Source organism: Sus scrofa, chromosome 1, assembly GCF_054392235.1.
Source record: "Sus scrofa isolate SSC_HxYL_T2T_F1_AM1 chromosome 1, Sscrofa_HxYL_maternal_Yorkshire_Landrace_v2.0, whole genome shotgun sequence".
NCBI lineage: Eukaryota > Metazoa > Chordata > Mammalia > Artiodactyla > Suidae > Sus > Sus scrofa.
The window spans coordinates 234,050,399-234,069,136 of NC_139383.1; the positions used below are offsets into that span (position 1 = coordinate 234,050,399).

General features: G+C 38.6%; 1 protein-coding gene across 8 annotated transcripts in view; it reads left to right on the forward strand.

Annotated features, from left to right (window-relative positions):
* CFAP95 (cilia and flagella associated protein 95) overlaps positions 1–18,738 on the forward strand; it is a 226,112-nt gene that overhangs the window by 107,868 nt on the left and 99,506 nt on the right. For 7 of the 8 annotated variants that reach the window (XR_014822703.1, XM_021064725.2, XM_021064735.2 and 4 more), the window contains 2 exons: positions 953–1,071; positions 2,479–2,547. Coding sequence is in view for 7 of the 8 variants with exons in the window: in XM_084987668.1 (XP_084843794.1) it covers positions 953–1,071; positions 2,479–2,547 (188 nt within the window). In the remaining variant the exon portion in view is untranslated. Of the gene's footprint in view, positions 1–952; positions 1,104–1,662; positions 2,548–18,738 lie in introns of those variants that run through there. The other variant, XM_084987694.1, reaches the window with a different exon arrangement.

Below are 18,738 nucleotides of genomic sequence, written 5' to 3' on the forward strand. Positions count from 1 at the left end.
TGAGGAAGAGTAATTGAACTAAGAGCATAGACATCAGAGCTGGGAAGTTGTGCTGAGAGGCTGCTGATTGGGGAGGTTGAGGTCTTAGAGGGCAGTGGTCAGAGAAGCCAAGGAGTAGACCAGAGAACCAGGTTTAGATACTGTAGTTAAAATTGCTTTGAGTAGTGGGTTCTTAATTTTACAGAGCCTTTTTATACTTAACAAAAATGGACCAAAGGAATTTGACTCTAGCTATGATACTCTTATAGCTAAAGCCTTCAAATTTATAAACAGTGGTTTCTTTCTCTTTCTTTCTTAAACAAAATCTATGTGATTAATGTAATCTCAGTCTTCAATGGATGTCTTAGGGAAGCTAGTCTTCAGGTTTGGAGAAAGTAATGGGTTCTCCCAGTGATGGTGAGTTCTGATTCTCTGCTCTGAGCATCCATATTTGTGATCTTCTAAAATTTTGATGAGAAAAATATTGAATCTTTAGCATCCATTTTTGTCCCTAAGATTCTCTAGATATTACTCATGATGCTTCTGCAGTTGGAAACATCCTGCAATTTTCAGATTTTTCTCATAGTAATTGGTTGGTAATTCATTCAGTTATCTTCTGTGCTAGAGAATGACTGATGATGATGATGGTGGTATCTAATGTCCTATTACAAATTTGTTATAGTTTCTTATTTAGAGAAGTTAAAATATACTAACCTTGAAAAGGAAATAGAAAGCAGCACTTTCCATTTCATGGAAACAATCCATTTTATTTTTATTCTCTAACAAATCATAGTAAGGAATTGCCATTTTCACATATTTATGATGAAAGAGTTAACTAATTTGAGACATTTCTTATTTTTTAATGTTAATGGAGTCAACAGTTAAAATCAGAATGTACTTCAGCAGAAATATATTTTAGTACTGAACATTTTTGACACTTTATTTTTCTTATATGTGGCTTCTATTTCTCCAGGTTTGGAAATCAGAAACACACGAAAAAATGGCACAAGTTTATTTAAACACAGAATTTACTGAAATAAAGAGCAAGGCTTTATTGAACGAGGAATCAATAAGCTCTGGGATTATCGAAAGGTATGGTTAATACTGTCTTTGGCTTAGAACAGGCACATGCAGGAAAGGGTTTATTTAAGTAGTAAAGAGCTGCACATTACAAACCACATCAAGCACAATCAACACAAGCTTCCATGCTTTCTGTTCATGACATTCCCTCTGGAACTCCCTTTCCCTTTTTTTTTTTTTTTTTTTTTTTTCGGCATTTTGCTATTTCTTGGGCCGCTCCCGCGGCATACGGAGGTTCCCAGGCTAGGGGTCGAATTGGAGCTGTAGCCACCGGCCTACGCCAGAGCCACAGCAACGTGGGATCCGAGCCACGTCTGCAACCTACACCACAGCTCACGGCAACGCCGGATCATTAACCCACTGAGCAAGGGCAGGGACAGAACCTGCAACCTCATGGTTCCTAGTGGGATCCGTTAACCACTGTGCCACAGCAGGAACTCCTCCCTTTCCCTTTTTTGTTTGCCAGTCAGCACTACTCATTTAGATCCAGCTAAAATGCCATTTCTCCTTTACACACATTCTTTCTGTCCTTCCTTCCTTCCATCTGTCCGTCTGTCTGTCTGTCTTTTCAGAGCTGCACCTGGGGCATATGGAAGTTCCCAGGCTAGGGGTCAAATCCGAGCTACAACTGCCAGCCTACACCACAGCCACAGCAACGGGGGATCTGAGTTGCCTAGCTCACAGCAACGCCAGATCACTGACCCACTGAGCAGGGCCAGGGATTGGACCTACATCCTCATGGATACTAGTTGGATTTGTTTTCACTGTGCCACAACAGGAACTCCTTACATATTTTTTCTTGTCGTGATTCTTACTACCTAGGTTTGAACCTCATTTCCACAATTTGTGAAAGTTATGTGGTATCTATAATCCTCAAATTTGTAAAATGGGAATTAGAAAATTATCTATCTCATAGGGTTGTTTTAAGTTTAGATGAAAAGAAATATGAAATACTCATAAAAATATTCCCTGATATGTAGAAGGAATTAGGTAAGCTGTCACTAATTAGAATTAATTGCTCTTATAGTGTTCTCTGAGCAGTTTATCTTTTACAAAGCAGTTGGGCTTACAATTTCTAGTTATTTATATGAAAATGTTTCCTCTAAGATTGTTCCTTGAGGATAGGAACTCCTTCTTAGTTATATCTGTAGTTCCTTCAACCTGGCACTGTGCCTTTCCATGGAAATGCACAACATAGACTTTGTCTTATATTGTAGTTATTGGACAAAACACTGAAATTTCTTTCCATTTACTTATTGGGACATTTTATTTTGCAAAACGTATTAAATTTGCAAACACTGAAATCCTTTAAAAATAATTATAATGAAGGTTCGGCTCCCAAATTAGTTTTGTATGGCTTTGAAGGTTTGCAAATGCCAGTCTGACATGTTTTCTAAAAATTGTTAATCTTGTTTCCAGGGACACTGGATTGCCTGCGACAGGTTTTGGAGCTCTCTTTACTAAACACCCACCGGATTGGCGCAAAATGTTCGTAGTCCCTAAACTGCTGCAGATTGCACAAATTGTTTCTTAATGATTCAGGAAATTTGTTTGCAAGGGTGGAAGGGTGAAGGGTGAACCAAGGTCAACAAAGCGCCCTTTGTGTGGCATCTTACAGGTTTCTTTCCTTTAACAAAAGCTTTTTTTACCCATCAGTATACAAACAACAACAACAACAATAGTAATAGTAATAATAGTCAATTCTCATTATTCATGTGAATTCTCTTACTTGCTAAAATTTATTCGTAATCCTCAAATCAATACTAAGTGCTGTTGCATTCATTCATGGGTATGCATAAAGTGGCAAAAAATTTGAGCCACCCGACACACACATTCCTGGCTAAAGTATAACAAGGTGAGGTTCTGCCTTCTAGTTTCACCTCTCATACTGTATGAAAGTGTCCTTTTCAGTCTCTTTAGTGTCATGGCTTTTGTATTTTCTGTGGGTTTGGTTGGTAATTTTGCTGTTTGAAATGGCTTCCAAGTATAGTGCTAAAGTGCTATCTAGTATTCCTGAGGGCAACTGTGACGTGGAGGGAAGGGAAGTCTGTGACATGCCTTATGTAGAAAATAGGTGTTAGATAAGCTTCCTTCAGGCATAATCTTTCTTATAGTGCAGTTGGCCATATTCAATGTTAATGAAGCAACTATATATTGAGTAAAGTGTCTTTAAACAAAAGCACACAAAAAACAAGGTATCTACTGATTGGCTGATGAAAATGTTGTGACCAGAGGCGTCAAAGAACCTAACCCTGAATTTCCCTTAAGAGCAATGATTCAGTATTTGCTAATTCAATGTTTACAGTGACTTTAAAGAACTTTACTGTGAATAACGAGAATTGACTTTACAGCAAGAAACTACTTTTTTTTTTAACTGATAAAAGAAATAAATTTCTTTTGGGGACAGTATGACTTGTTACTAGAGAAAATAAATTTCCACTCTCTTTCTAAAGAAGACAACTTTCATAATTTCTGTAATGATGTATAGAAAAGATGAAATATAGGTTCAAGCATGAAAAAATTTTGTGTTGGATTATATATTATGAAGATATGAGTATGTATCACCACCACTGACAATTTAGATCTTTTTGCTTCCTTTCAGAACTCACTGGCCTTAGAGCTAAGCTATTTTGCAAAGTCTGCCTAGCGTGGAGGTGGAATGTACCCTAAATTATAATGCCCCACCCCATTTCACAGTCCTCTGTTGTAATTCTATCCAGATGTTCTAAGACTGCAGGTTCTAATCTTCATTACGTCAGTAAGGCTTGTCTGGTCTGTGCCCACCACAGCCTGCTGTAGCATCTCTAAGTAGCCTGGAAGATCCACAGGGAGCATCCTCAGAATGATCCTTGAGGAGGGTGGGCTTTTGGCATCTAGAACATCCTTCTAGCTCCCTTCCTTACACTGAAATCTAGAAATTCCAGTAACGACATTAAAAAAAAAAAAAAAGAAAGCTCAGCTTTGTTCTTCCCTAGTTTAAGAACTTTCAGTTGTTCTCCATTACCTACTTGAAAATTGAAGCTGTGCAATAAAAATGTAATTATCCAAACCAAAAAAAAAAAAAAAAAGACATAAGAAGACAGAATGAATTCAGAGTTTGGTAACTACATCAAAGCTCTGAGAAACTCTTTAGAAAATGATGGCTAGAGCAGGAGAGAGCTGAGGGATGGGAGGAGGGGAGGAGAGAGAAGAAAGAGTTTGAAGTCTCTAGATGGAGACTTGGGCCAATCCAGGTTGAAAGCTGTGATCTTGGTGGGCCAGGCTTGGATAGTATCTGAGTGAGTTCTATCTATTATGTTTGCAAACTTGAATTGTATATTCAAAATTGGATTTTTCTGCATTGATTTTGATGACTATTTTCAGTTCAGGGCAGAAAATGCGATAACCCAAGGGCTCTACACAATACAAAATTTGAAGCCAACAATCTTCTTCCCTGCAGCTCTGATCTCAGCATTGAGATCTGTAATGCCAGCACAGATAACCAGTAGAACCCTGAGCTGTCTCCCCCAACTCCAATTAGGGGAAGCAATCTTGGATCTAGAGGAACTAGGCAGTAAGTATTATCTTGAGGAGAAAGAAATGCTAGGGAAAACAAATGCAGATAAGCCCAGAGAAGTGCAGTGTAGGCAGTTCTTATCTCCCATACTCACAGTGAAGACATTAACCAAGCCTCCCGTTTCAGTGGACCACTTATGTAGTCATCAAAAGCAGAGGTAACTGATTGTCTTAGGAATAATACAGATGAATTCCCAGTCTTAAAAAAATTGTCACATGTAAAGAACAAAAGCATCATGAAAAATGACAAGTTATAGGCAATCTATACCAGAGGAGGACTTGATGGGACAAATGTAACCGGAATTTAAAACCAATAGAACAGAAATTTAAAGCTTTACTACTTGGGGAGGTAAGGAAACAGTTGAAATGTAAGGTAAAATAATAAAAACCAGGTTGACAACAACTTCCCCACAGAAACACTGGATCCAGTAGCATAATATTAAGATGTTGAGCCACACAGGAAGTCCTTAATATTAAGGTATTGAAAGAACAAAATTTTGAATCCAGAATTATTTAAATGTGAGAGTCAAATGAAGATATCTTCAGGCATACAAGTACTGGTTTCAGGCTTACTGTCTTATCAGGAATAACTGCATTACTGGTCAAAGTATATCAGGCAACTATTATCAAGTGCTGGATAGCAACCACTGCAGTTCTGTGCTCCTTAAGATGAAAAAAGAGCATCACTTACTCTGAGGTCACTTTTCCTGGCTGCAGCACAGGGAGGTGAGCCCAAGAGTAGAGCAGTGCTATTGAGCCAGGAGGCAAGAGTAGGAATTTAGAGCTTCTGCTGTAACTGAAATTTACAGTAGGACAGAATAGGAAGGACAAAAGGAAGTTGTGGGTGGAGGTGGGAACAGAAGTCTGCATGGAGTTTCCCTCAGGTTCTTGGTCAAGGGTGGGGCTCTGAATGCACTAGCAACATACTATATACTCCAGTTTTTTAAAAAAAATCAAATATAACTACCTCTAGTGTATTCTGAAATTTCACAGTGGTGCTTCTCTCCTGTGTGGTAGATTGTGTAGTAGACTCCAGGACTATATTACCTGCTTTCAAATCTTGGCTCTGCCACTTAACTGTGTGAACTTGGGCAAGTTGCTTAACCACTTTACCTCAGTTTCTTCATCTATAAATAGGAGTGAAAATTATTATTATTATTATTATTTGCTTTTTTAGGGCCGCACCCACCACATATGGAGGTTCTCAGGCTAGGGGTCTAATGGGAGTTACAGCTGCTGGCCTATGCCCCAGCCACAGCAACATCAGATCCGAGCCACATCTGTGACCTACACCACAGCTCATGGCAATGCTGGATCCTTAACCCACTGAGCGAGGCCAGGGATCGAACCCGCAACCTCATGATTCCTAGTTGGATTCATTTCCACTGTGTCATGAGGGAAACTCCAGGAGTGATAATTATAAAGTCACCCATGTTATAGGGTTGTGATAATTGAGTACGTTGATACATATAAAACAGAATAGTAACATATGTATACATGGTAAATGTTATGCAGATCAGCTGGGCCAGACATTTGGCAAACGCTTTTAGTTTAGAAACTCTTGTATTTCTGTTCAGGAAAATATTCTTGATTTCTTTTTTGTTTTTTTGTTTTTTTTAGGGCTGTATCCGGGGCATATGGAAGTTCCCAGGCTGGGGTGTATTGCAGCTTTAGCTGCCAGCCTATGCCATAGCCACAGCAATGCAGGATCAGAGCTGCACGTGCAACCTACACCACAGTTCGCGGCAATGCCAGATCCTTAACCCACTAAGCGAGGCCAAGGATTGAACCTGCATCCTCATGGAGACTAGTCAGATTTGTTACTGCTGAGCCACAACAGACACTCCCCTCAATTCATTTCTCTTGTCCCTTTTCCATTCTCCTTGTTCTTGTAGGCTTGTTTTTATTTTTATTTCAAAGTCTTTTAAATTTGATTTTAGTGAGCTTTTTGAGGAAGCAAGATTTGAGGTGTACATTTAATCTGAATTCTGAAGTCATCCAGTTTCATGTGAAAAGTCACCTTCTCCGGAGGACCTTCCCTTCCTACTGTTACTCTCAGCCTCAATGGTAGGTCCCCTGTGGGTGTTCATAGCACCAGTTATTTCTCTATCCTAACTCTGTTCATCTAGATTGCAATTACATGCCTTCTTATTTGTCTTTCTTGCTAAATTCAATGCTTTGAAGCACAAGATTATTGCAGTTCTCCCCCACTGCTAACAGAGAGCCTGGCCTATAGCAGATGTAATTAATTTCTTGAATGAACAAATTAATTATTTCTAATATTAAACATCAAATTATAATGGAAAAGGGATGACTAATTCCTATTTTATTTGATTTAGGACTTTAAGGCCTAAAGAGCCAAAGTTGTTCTCAATTCTGTTCTGGTAGATGCATTAAAAGACACGGTCTTTTAGAAAATCAGCCCTTCATTAGTTTTACTTTTTTTTTTTTTTTTTTTTTTTTTTTTGCTTTTTAGGGCCAAACCTGCGGCCAATGGCAGTTCCCAGGTTAAGGGTCTAAGTGGAGCTGCACCTGCCAGCCTACACCACAGCCACACAATGCCAGATCTGAATTACGTCTGCTTATGGCAACGCTGGATCCTTAACCCACTGAGGGAGGCCAGGGATCCAACCACATCCTCATGGATACTATTTGGGTTCTTAACCCACTGAGGCATGATAGGAATTCTGCCCTTGTTAGTTTGAATTGCTAGAATTACCTGTTTGCTTTATTTGATTCACAAGTATTAGAAAGAAAATAAATACATGAGCACCTTCAACTGTCCTCTACTAATTCCATATGTAATTCTTTATTTCAGTTAATGTGCACTAATTATAGGACTTCCAAACAACAGAATACTGTGCTGTTTTAGAATCTGCTCTCTTGAATATTAAATATTCTTTTGCTCCTTGCCAACTGTACAGCTGTAGAAGTTAAATGTCAACTTTAAAAGTCAATGAATAAAAATGAGTTTGTTCAATGGACCAAAATAATGTGCTTCAACTTACAAAGGAAAAGCTGTGATCATAATGTAAATTTAAACTTCAGGTTACCTTAATGGAAAAAAATCAGAATACAAGTTTAGCTTTGTTATTAAGGAGACATTAGTCAGATGCATTTATCTTAATTTTAGATAACATCCATTATGTTGTGATGGCATTTGACAGTCTATTTCTTTTCTCACAACTCAACCAGTGGCCCACCTACTCTATTTTGAACTCATGTGAAGAAGACACACACTTTTCCTCCTTAAACTGGTAGCAAACATCTCAGTGGAGCATACTGAAAATCAGAGCAACTGGAATGTTGATACTACTGGACTTAACACTCCTAACCTTAACTGAAGAAAAGGGCTTAGTGGATAATTCCTTCCACATATGTTATAAATGGAGATACATTTTTGTGTATGTGTGTGCCTTTTTCTAGGGCCGCACTTGCAGCATATGGAGGCTCACAGGCTAGGGATCTAATCAGAGCTGTAGCTGCTGGCCTACGCCAGCGCCACAGCAATGTAGTGTAAATATAATTTTAAGATCTTATTTCTTAGAAGCCCTTATTTAAATATATGTATGTAATCATGCATGTTCCTGTATAATGGTTCACAAAAGAAATTTGTTTTTTTGAGGGAAAAGCCAATTTTGGCATAGACTATTTGCTGTGTAAGAAGCACATGGGCTCCTTGGTCAGTTTAAGGACAGCCCAGAAGTACAAATCACCTATCAAAAGGTAGAGAAGAAGCAAGGCAGACTTCTTACAGGGTTAGCTCTAGTTAGTGTGTCTTGTAATTTTTGCCAAGTTTCATTGACTTCCGGTGGTAGTGATTAGTCTTTATTGTTGAAATTTTATGATAAATGTCTTGCTTCCAGAATTCATCCAAACGTTTATGTGATCCATATGACTGGAGAAGAAATGAGTTAGAAGCGTTTTGGATCACTGGGTAGCTTTTTGGACATAGTGTGGTTTTTCAGAAAGGGCATGATATAGGAAAACAGGAGGCATATATTTTACTTTGGCACCTGAATTAAACTTGCTGTGTGACCTTGTGCTGGCTAATAACCATCTCTGGGCTCCATTTGTTTCCGTCTGGAAAATATGAAGATTGGACCAATTGAGCTGTAAAGTCCTTTCCTACTCTGAAATTTTATAGTTCTAAGGAGAAAGGCATCTGTAGTTGCATAAATGGGCAAGTTAAATGAGGCCAAAAAGTACTTCAGTTAATGTTCATTGTTGGCATTGAGCACTTATCCATGTGTGTGGAGTGATTACCTCACAGTAGCAGTAGCAAGCTTAGGCTACATTGTACTCTCAATATTCCTCTCACTGGGGCATTTATCAGCTGTAAAACCTTTAGCACTCTTCAGAGGAAAAAGACTGAATATGAGTAGCAAGAGGTTGTTTTTTCGTTTTTTGTTTTGTTTTGTTTTGTTTTTTTTCTCAAAGTGCAAGGCATTTACTTTCTTTTTTACTCAGGCACTTGTGCTGTGGCTTGTCTCTTGGTAAAAAAATACTACCTAGTTGTTGAATATTTTTCCAAAAGAAAAAGAGTTTAAAAATTGTCCCATTTTGATGATGGTGAAGATGATGAAGATGACAACAAAACTGGAGAGAGGAGTGGTAAAAAACTGTGGAATCAGAGTGATAAGGACCTGCATTCAATTCTTGATTCCCCTTCTTATTCATTGTAGGACCTTTTGATTCTGTGTGCTCAGCTTTCTTCTTTTGGTTAACATCCTCTCTCCCATTCAGTGTAATCCAGTTAGCCTATATGATGAATGGGCTGATTCTATTCTCTACTCCCACCTCTCTATAAATCCAAGCGTTGGACATATGACCCAGGCCAGGGCAGTCAGAAAAGACTTGGGATTTTGTACAAGATGCCCTTCTATGCTCCAGGTGACAAGTTATAGAGGGCATGTTAATGCTAGGGGAGCATCTATCTGTAGATGAAGCTGCGTGTATGTGTGCGAGAGAGTTCTGATGATATTCTTTTTATGTGTGAAGTTTTTTCCTTTGTTATCCTTCATCATGATTGATTTGGGTTTCTATAACTTAAAACTTAAGAGTAATATTATTAATAACAAGTACTTAGATGGTGCTCATTATATGCCAGACACCATTATAAGAGTTTTACATATGCTAACTTTTTTGTTCCCTGCAAAAGCTCTGTAAGTTGGTTGCATCATTATTGCCTTCTGTGGAGGGGGAAAAAAGGTAGAGAGAAGTCAAGTAACATGAACAAACTTTCACAGCTGGTAAGTGATAGTGAGCCAGGGTTTGAACTGAGACAGTGTTACACCACAGCTCATGATCTTAGCCACTCTACTACGCAGCCTCTCTGAATGATAGATCTACTAGGACTCTGAACATCACTTTCCTCTGTAAACATAGAGATAATAATTGCTACATTTAGCCTTGAGCACCAAGCTCTTAAAGGCAATACTGGTGAAAGATCCTTTATCTTTTTTGAAGTTTCTAGAATCAAACTTTCCATTTTTCAAATGACCTGGGCTCTGTGTTCCTATGACATGCCTTGGTCAGTGTGATACTTTTCCTTTATGAAGCCAGAATCCTGCCTGAGCTCATATCACCAATCTGAGCTCCTTGAAATGGGCAGCTGGGCTGGTGATGAGTGACGATGACTTTTCTAATTGGCCAAGTGTGCTAAAATGACTTTAGAGAGTCTACCTAAATGCTAAATGCTTTGGGTTATTTCTGCATGTAGGGTGTCTTTCCTTGGCTGATGTACATTGAAGCCAAATGGCTAAGTAGGAGGTGGGACACTTTTCTGTTTGTTAATACTTGGAATTGTGACTCAGGTCCTAACTTGGGTTATATGCCTTAGCTCGGGAGTGTTTATATATATATGGCCATAGCATATGGAAGTTTCTGGGCCAGGGGTTGAATACAGGTCAAAGCTGCAACAACACTGGATCCTTTAACCCACCGCACTGGGCCAGGGATCAAACCATGCCTCCACAGAGACCTGAACCACTGGAGTAAGATTTTTAACCCCCTGCACCACAGCAGGAACTCACAGGAGTGTTTTAATGATGGGTAACAATAACCTTTTCTATTGCTATTCTTGTAGGGTAATTCCAACAATTTGAAAAGAAAATCTATGTGAAAGCAGCTGTGCCTGTTAGTACCTGTTAGATCTAAAGTTTTAGCAGGACAGTAGGTCGATGGCTGACTCAGACCATCCTTTTAAATTTTTATTGGATCTAACTTCATTGGAGTAGCCATTCAGGTTACATTCATCAAATTGAAGTTCAGATTTGTGTAATCAGATGTGCTAAAGAAGGCCCTCAAGATAAAATTATGAAGGTAAGCTTATTTTATTTATTCACTGTAGTCTGCAGTGGTGGCCACCAACAATTCTTTCCCTCTCTGTACACGCATGCCACAGCTCCCATCAAGAAGCAGAGCTTATTTGTCTGGGCCGGCCGTATAACTGGCTTTGATCAATAGAATGTAGCAGAAGTGACTTCTGAGACTTCTGAGTACAGACTTTAAAGGGACTGCTAGCTTCTGCTTTCTAATTCTTGGACTTTAGCTGAAATGCTCTAAGTAGCCCAAGACACATGGAGGGGAACCAAGGCATTGTATTTGACAGCTGCTGCTGAGCTCCCAGACAATAGACAAAACTAGTAGCCAGCCATGTGAGTGAGATATCTTGGATATTCCAGTCTAGTAAAGTACCTGGATGACTGTAGCTCCAACTGACATCACATGGACCAGAAAAACCACCCAGCTGAGCCCGTCATCCCATATTAGAGATAGTAACATGGTTATTATTTAAGCCAGGAACATTTAAGCCACAGCAATAGGTAAGAAAAACAACCTTCATGTCTCTAACTACCATGATTATATGGCTATTACTACCATTGTTTGGCCTGTAGGTATAGTTTTTGTCATTGCTAATCTATCAGGCATGCAAGTAGCTCAAACTTTTGGGACTGATGAAATAATAAAACAAATGAGTGGAAGAGATTTTCAAAATGTTAATGTTGTAGAATTTAATCCTGAACTTCATTTTATCCCATGCTCGTAAATGATGAGCCTGTATTCTTAATATTACTCTTTATCATGTTGAAAGTTTATGTAGTTGTCGTAAATTTATTGTTATTTATAATTCCTTAAATATCATAAATTTATCATTATTTATAATACTGATTTTTAAGGAGTTATAATAATGATAAATAATGATAAAAGTAGTAATAATAATTACTTAAAGCCTTCAGTGGGTCCCAGTGAATAGTACTGTACTATGCATCTTTGAGCCACACAGGAAGTTTCACAGGGAAGTTGGTAGTTTCACTCCCCAAAATTACAGAAGTCTTTGCTGCTATCCATATTTAATTTGATTCTGTATTTGTTATTTCATAGTTAAATTATTACTCTAACATGTAGGAATAAATGTTCTTTTTAATGGCTTCCAAAAATTAAGAAATTATATTTGTTTCATATATCTGAGTTCATTCTTTCAACAGAAACATTTAATGAGTACCTACTATGTATTAGTAATATAGAGACAAAAGACACCCTCATTCCTGAAGTAGCTCATTGTCTAATACATGAGAAGAAAGAGAAGCAGTCAGGAGTTCCCCCTGTGGCTCAGCAGTAACGAACCTGACTAGTATCCATGAGGATGAGGGTTCAACCCATGGCTTTGCTCAATGGGTTAAGGATTCAGCATTACTGTAGCTGTGACATAGACTGGCAGCTATAGCTCCAATTTGACACCTACCCTGGAAACTTGCATATGCCGAGGGTGCAACCCTAAAAAGAAAAAAAAAAAAAAGGAAATAAAAAGAAGCAGTCAGTACTCATGTAACAGTAAGGAATGCACTGTGCTGAACGTAACAGAAAACCTAACTAACAGCAACTTGAATAATTAAGGAATTTGGTCACCTGGCATGAAATATAAGAAAGTTCAACTAAATAGTGTCATCAAGGATATGGGGTCTTTTTTCTTTCTTTTCTACTAGCTTTACTAGGTAGTTTTCATCCTCAGTTTCAAGATGTTTACTCTGTCTCCCAATAGCATTCTGTTCTAGAAAGGAACAAGTATGAAAGCGAAGAGGTAAAGGAAACCTTCTTTAGGATCTTCATTCTGCATCTATTGGATAGGCACTGGCATGGCCACCCTTGGTTACAAGAGTCATCTAAGTAGAGAAAGACAAGGGAGAAGGGAAGTTAGAATAGGTATTGAATAAGCCAACCTACACACTGCAACATGCTAGGGTAAACATAGTGAAACCTGAGTTGAATCAGGAGATATGAGTTGGAGTTAACCAAAAAAATGGAAGAGGAGAGAAAGCACCCCAGGCAGAGGATACAGGACACACAAAGGCAGGGAGGAGTAAGACCTGTGATGGGCATGCCTGGTTCACAGGGTACAAGTTTGCAGTGATGATCACTAAAGTTAGAGTTGTAGAGGACAAGCAAGCAGGGCCTAAAAGCTCTGTTAAGGAATTTGGTCTTTATCTGCAGATGAGAGGGAAAGGTTTTCAAGTGTGGAGCAGGGATGATCAGATTTGTGTTTATAAAGCAGAATACAATTTGGTAGGCAACTGAGACTACACTGAGAAGACTGTTGAACTAATCGAGGCAAGACATAATAAAAGCCTGAGCTTTGGTGATGGTAGTGTGGAGGGAAAGAAGGGTTCAGATTTTAGATACATTAATAGAGAGTAATATACATATACTTGAGGATTGGTTAGTTATGAAGGTAAAGAAGACTCAAGATTGAATACCAGGCTTCTAGCTTAGGCAGTTGGGGGTAAAGGGGGCCATTCATTGAGGCAGTGAGGATGGGAGGAAGAACAAATGTCAGATAGCTAGTGACATTTGAGACTGGAGCATGAGAGAGGTCACGGACCCAGACAGACCCAGTTGCTAATATAAATATCTTAACTGGTTCTTCTGCCTCCAGTCTTATCCCTTTCAATCCATTCTCCACCCTGTAGCTTGAAGAATCCAATCAAAATGCAAAACAAATCATGTCCTCTATTGTTTAATCAATATCATTATAGTATTATTTTTTCTTCTAGTGTTAATGACCACATACTAGGTGTCTAGCACTGAGCTAAGGGATATCACACCTTATTTCATTTAATTCCCATTCTTTGAAATGAACACTGCAACTATCTCCATTACAAAGTGGCTCAAAGAGGTAAAATAACTTCCCAAAAGTTCCTTACCTAGTAAGCACCAGAGCTGGGTTTTAAACTCAGTCTGTGTGACTGCAGAGCTTGTGTTGTCCTTAACCATTATACTACATTGTCTTTCATGCTTAAGTGGATAGTATATCCTTCAAAGTACTTTCACATGCATTACCCACCATCCCTTTCCTCCTAACATTCATACAAGGTCATCTGAGTAGGTATTTCTTAATTGTATAGGTGAATAAATCAAAGCACAGAGATAATAAAAGACTCCAATTCCTCATTAATTAACCTGTCCATTCTATATATACACATGGATCAGATACCAATGAGAGAAATTAAGATGCAGAGGGTTTAAGTTACTTGCTGAAGCCTCCATGACCACTTGGTGGTAAAGCAGAGACTAGAATCTCTGGGTTCAATTCTGTGTTCTTGATGGGAGGGGAATACTGCTTTTAAACTGCTAGAGAACTAAGCAAAGTCTTGACTGCATCAGGAGTAAAAGTAGATTCAAATTATTCTCAATTATGGAGTTCCCGTTGTGGCTCAGCAGTTAACAAATCCAACTAGGAACCATGAGGTTGCTGGTTCGATCCCTGGCCTTGCTCAGTGGGTTAAAGATCCGGCATTGCCGTGAGCTGTGGTGTAGGTCGCAGATGTGGCTCAGATCCCGAGTTGCTATGGCTGTGGCGTAGGCCTGTGGATAGGCTACAGCTCCAATTAGACCCCTAGCCTGGGAATCTCCATATGCCGCAAGTGCGGCTCTAGAAAAGGCAAAAAAAAAAAAAAAAAAAAAAAGAATATTTATTCTCCATTTTATCTTTCCTCATTAACTTTTGCCCATTAGCTTCTTCAAAGTAGATTTCTGAAAAATAGCCCTGACATTCAGCAGTTGTGGAAGAACGCTCAGATATGGTCTCCATGACTTCCTCATAAAACAGAAAAAAGAGTAAATGACAAGGGATATCCATTTTAGCTCAATATGAGAGATTTTTTTTAAAAAAAATTGGTTGCTGTTAAGAATGAGACAGAATTTCCCAGAGTGGTTTTAAGCTCTCCCCTTCCCTTGTACCACACAGAGTCAAGTAGAATTCCCTCTGTGGCTCTGCTTGTCCTAAATAATGGATGCTTCTTCTACTGCTGCCAGCGATGGGATAAATTCCAAATTATTTCTCTGCTTCCTTGAGTTACTTAGTTAGATTCACTCTTAGGTGGAACCCTCTGATTTGTTGATTCGATGTCACATGCTGTTATTTTGGCTGCTGGGAATCTGGGTGAGAAAATACTTACCCCTCCCCTTGACAAAACAGAAAAGAGGCAGTTGACCTTTAAAGTTCTTTCAGATTTAGAAACTGTGATTCCATGAAACATAATTTGGTCCTAGATTTTGGTACATCATTTTGTCATAGAGCATTCATGTTACCACTGGTGTTATTGCAGGTGTGGGTCTTTTAAATAATACAATGACTTTAATGATAACTTCAATATCAGACTCCTTTTCCTTTCTCATAAAACACCTTTAATTGTTTTCTACCTTCAACTGCTAAAAGTTGAAGAAGGTGTGCGTGGCAAACTCTGGGTGGTGCTGGGTGAAAGCCAGCTGTCCAGCTTCCAAGCGTCCTTTCAGTGTGGCATTATCTTCGGGAGTTTATCAGCATCTGGTCTTCAGTTTTACATTTCAAAAAAACCCATTTTATCCACACTTTAGAATTTATCTGACTCATGGAAATTGACTTGTGCTCATTAAACTCACAAGAAAAGCCAAAATTCTAATTAGTTAATTTAATATGAGCTGTAAAATGTTCAAGCACACCAGTCATGTCAGCCTAATAAAAGCATTCTCTCTCAGTTAAAAAAAAAAAGTATAGAAACCTAACTATAATCAGAAGGATGTCAGTGTGTTTGGCATCAGAGCAAAGGGAGTTAGTTATATGATTACAATGATCAATGGCCTCAGACTTCGACTGCTTGATTATAAGTCAGGACTCTTTTTGGCTGTAAGTGAGAGAAGGCACAATTAAAATTATCTCGGGCCAAAAGGGGAGTTAATTAAAAAGAGTATAGAGTATCTCATGGAGCTCTGGGAAAATCCATTGAAGAGTTGTGCTTCAGAGATTGCTGGAATCAGGACTAGAAAACTTCCGTGTTTCTCTTCCTGTTTGCTTTGTTTGCACCCTCTGAGAGTAGGGACATTATATCCCATGGTGCTCATCACAGGAGAGTGACTGGTCCTTTTCCTTTGGTGGTTATTAAGAAATCCCAGGGAGAACTCTGACAGACATGGGCTGGAGGCTGATAATTGCAAGCACCTGTTTAGCTATGGATCGTGAGGGAGTGGTAGAGCAGGGCCACATGGCATAGACTTGCTCCTGGTGGTTACAGACACGAATTAAAGACATTATTGGCTGACATAATTTGGATTGGAGCCTTGACACTGATAAAACTACAACTCTGTACCTAAAACCGGTGGTCTGGCTTATGAGCCAGGACACCTCTTCCCCAGGATATTCCCCAAACCAATGCCTCCCTTACTTTCTCATCTTTTACTTTCCTGAGTTTCTCTGAAGGCCATCTGTCTTTTGATGGACTCGATCTTTCTTTTATATTCTTTATTTGACTACAGCTCTAAGAGGGTATCAAAGAGGAAGATCAATGTTGATTTTCCTTATTTTTATTCTCAAAGGCTATCATTTGATTAAATATTTCACTTAAAGATTGTTATTGCCTTCTTTGGATTTATAAAAAAGGAGTGGGGAATCACAAAGAGATTATAAGTAACTATGACTGACTGAAAGTCATCATTCATTGTTATAAAGGTTTCCATTTGGTCAAGTCACATTGCTTTTTCAATCTTTTGCCTCAATTTACTTAGAATTCTCCTTGTGGATCTCTTATATTTTAATTTGCTTTTGTTACTTTATTCATTCAGTAAATATTTTTCAGTGCCTACTTTTATCTCTCTCTGTGCCAGGAGGTGATAATAAGGAGAGGGAGAAGGGCCTGAATATGTGGAATGGGTTTCTGTCTGCTTTAGGTGAGTTGAGGGATGCCAATGCTGGCTTGCCAGGTCAGCCCGCCCAAAGCAAACTCTTGATATTTGGCTAATAACCATAGCATTTGAATCATAACTTTGGATGAAATAAAACAGGGAAACAAGTTCATTGTCATCTATTCATACTTAACTATTTTAAGATAATAGAATATTTTCAAATAAAGTGCTTTTTAGACACCCGTCTAGTCATTATCCAGTTATAAATTAATATTTTCACCATAATTTGTTTCATATCTTTTAGAGAAATGATTTATCTAGCCATCTAACATATCCACCTTATTTATGGGCATTAGCTTCCAAATTTTCACTATTACAAATAAGAGTTTATCGAGTATCCTTATATGTGTCTCCTTGAGTATGTATGCAAGAGTTTCTTTATATTGGAAAATAGATTTGCTAGGTATTAAATACACACATTTTCTTTTTCTTTTTTCTTTTTCTTTTCGGGGCCGCACCCGCAGCATATGGAGGTTCCCAGGCTAGGAGTCTAATCAGAGCTGTAGCCGCCAGCCTACGCCACAGCCACAGCAACGCAGGATCTGAACCACATCTGTGACCTACACCACAGCTCATGGCAATGCCGGATCCTTAACCCACTGAGGGAGGCCAGGGATTGAACCTGCAACCTCATGGTTCCTAGTCAGATTCGTTTCCACTGCGCCATGATGGGAACTCCAAAATATACAAGCTTTCAATTTTGAAAAATATTGCCGCCAATAGTATTTTAATTCTTTCATACCCTTATGAACATTATAGAATATTTTTACCTTTTACCAGTCTAATGGATATAAAATGGTACCCCGTTGTTGTTTTACTTTGCATTTCATTGATTACTGAATTTAAGACTGAATTTTTTTTTTCTTTTTTGGCTGTCCCATGGCCTGTGGAGTTCCCAGGCCAGGGATCAGATTCAAGCCATAGTTGCAACCTACACCACAGCTTCAGCTGGATCCTTAACTCACTGTGCCAGGCCAGGAATTGAACCTTTGTCCCAGGGCTCCAGAGATGTTGCTGATCCCGTTGTGCCACAGTGGGGACTCCAAGACTGAATTTTAAGTCTGAATTTATTTTCAAATATCTATTAGCCATTCTGTTTTCTTCTACTGTGAATCACTTCGTTATTTTAAAAAATCCTTTCCCCTCTGCCTGCCATGGATTTTATCTTTTATTTATTTATAAGAATCTTTTTTTTTTCTGGGTACTAATATTGTTTATTTTGGTTAATTTTGTAATACCTTCTTCTAGTCTATGGCTTCTCATGTAACTCTGTAGTATCTTGAGCAATAGAAGTTTGTTTTAAATCGTAATTTAATCAAGACCTACACACAAAATGTTGGAGAGTAAACCTTTAAGAACTATTTTATACACACACACACACACACACACACATATATATACACAAACACACACTCATATATACTCTTTCACATAATATATATTAGAATAATCCATCTATAAAGGAGTTACTTTAAGTCCTTCAAAAATTTTATAATTTCTCCATAAATATCTAGTCAATCTTCTGTTAGCTGTATTCCTGTGGGAACCTCAGATATTTTGAGTTATAAGTGGGATTTTACCACTTTATACTTTCTTTCTTTCTTTTTCTTTTTTTTTTTTAGCTTTTTACGGCTGCACCCGCGGCATATGGAAGTTCCCAGGCTAGGTGTCAAATTGGAGCGACAGCTGCCAGCCTGCGTCACAGCCACAGCAATGCAGGATCCTAGCTGAACCTACAACCTACACTACAGCTCATGGCAACACTGGATCCTTAACCCACTGAGCGAGGCTAGGGATCAAACCTGCAACTTTATGGTTGCTAATCAGACTTGTTTCCCCTGCGCCACAGCAGAAACTCCTCTTTATGCTTTTTAATTTCTTATTGCTGGTGTATGGGTATGATTTTTT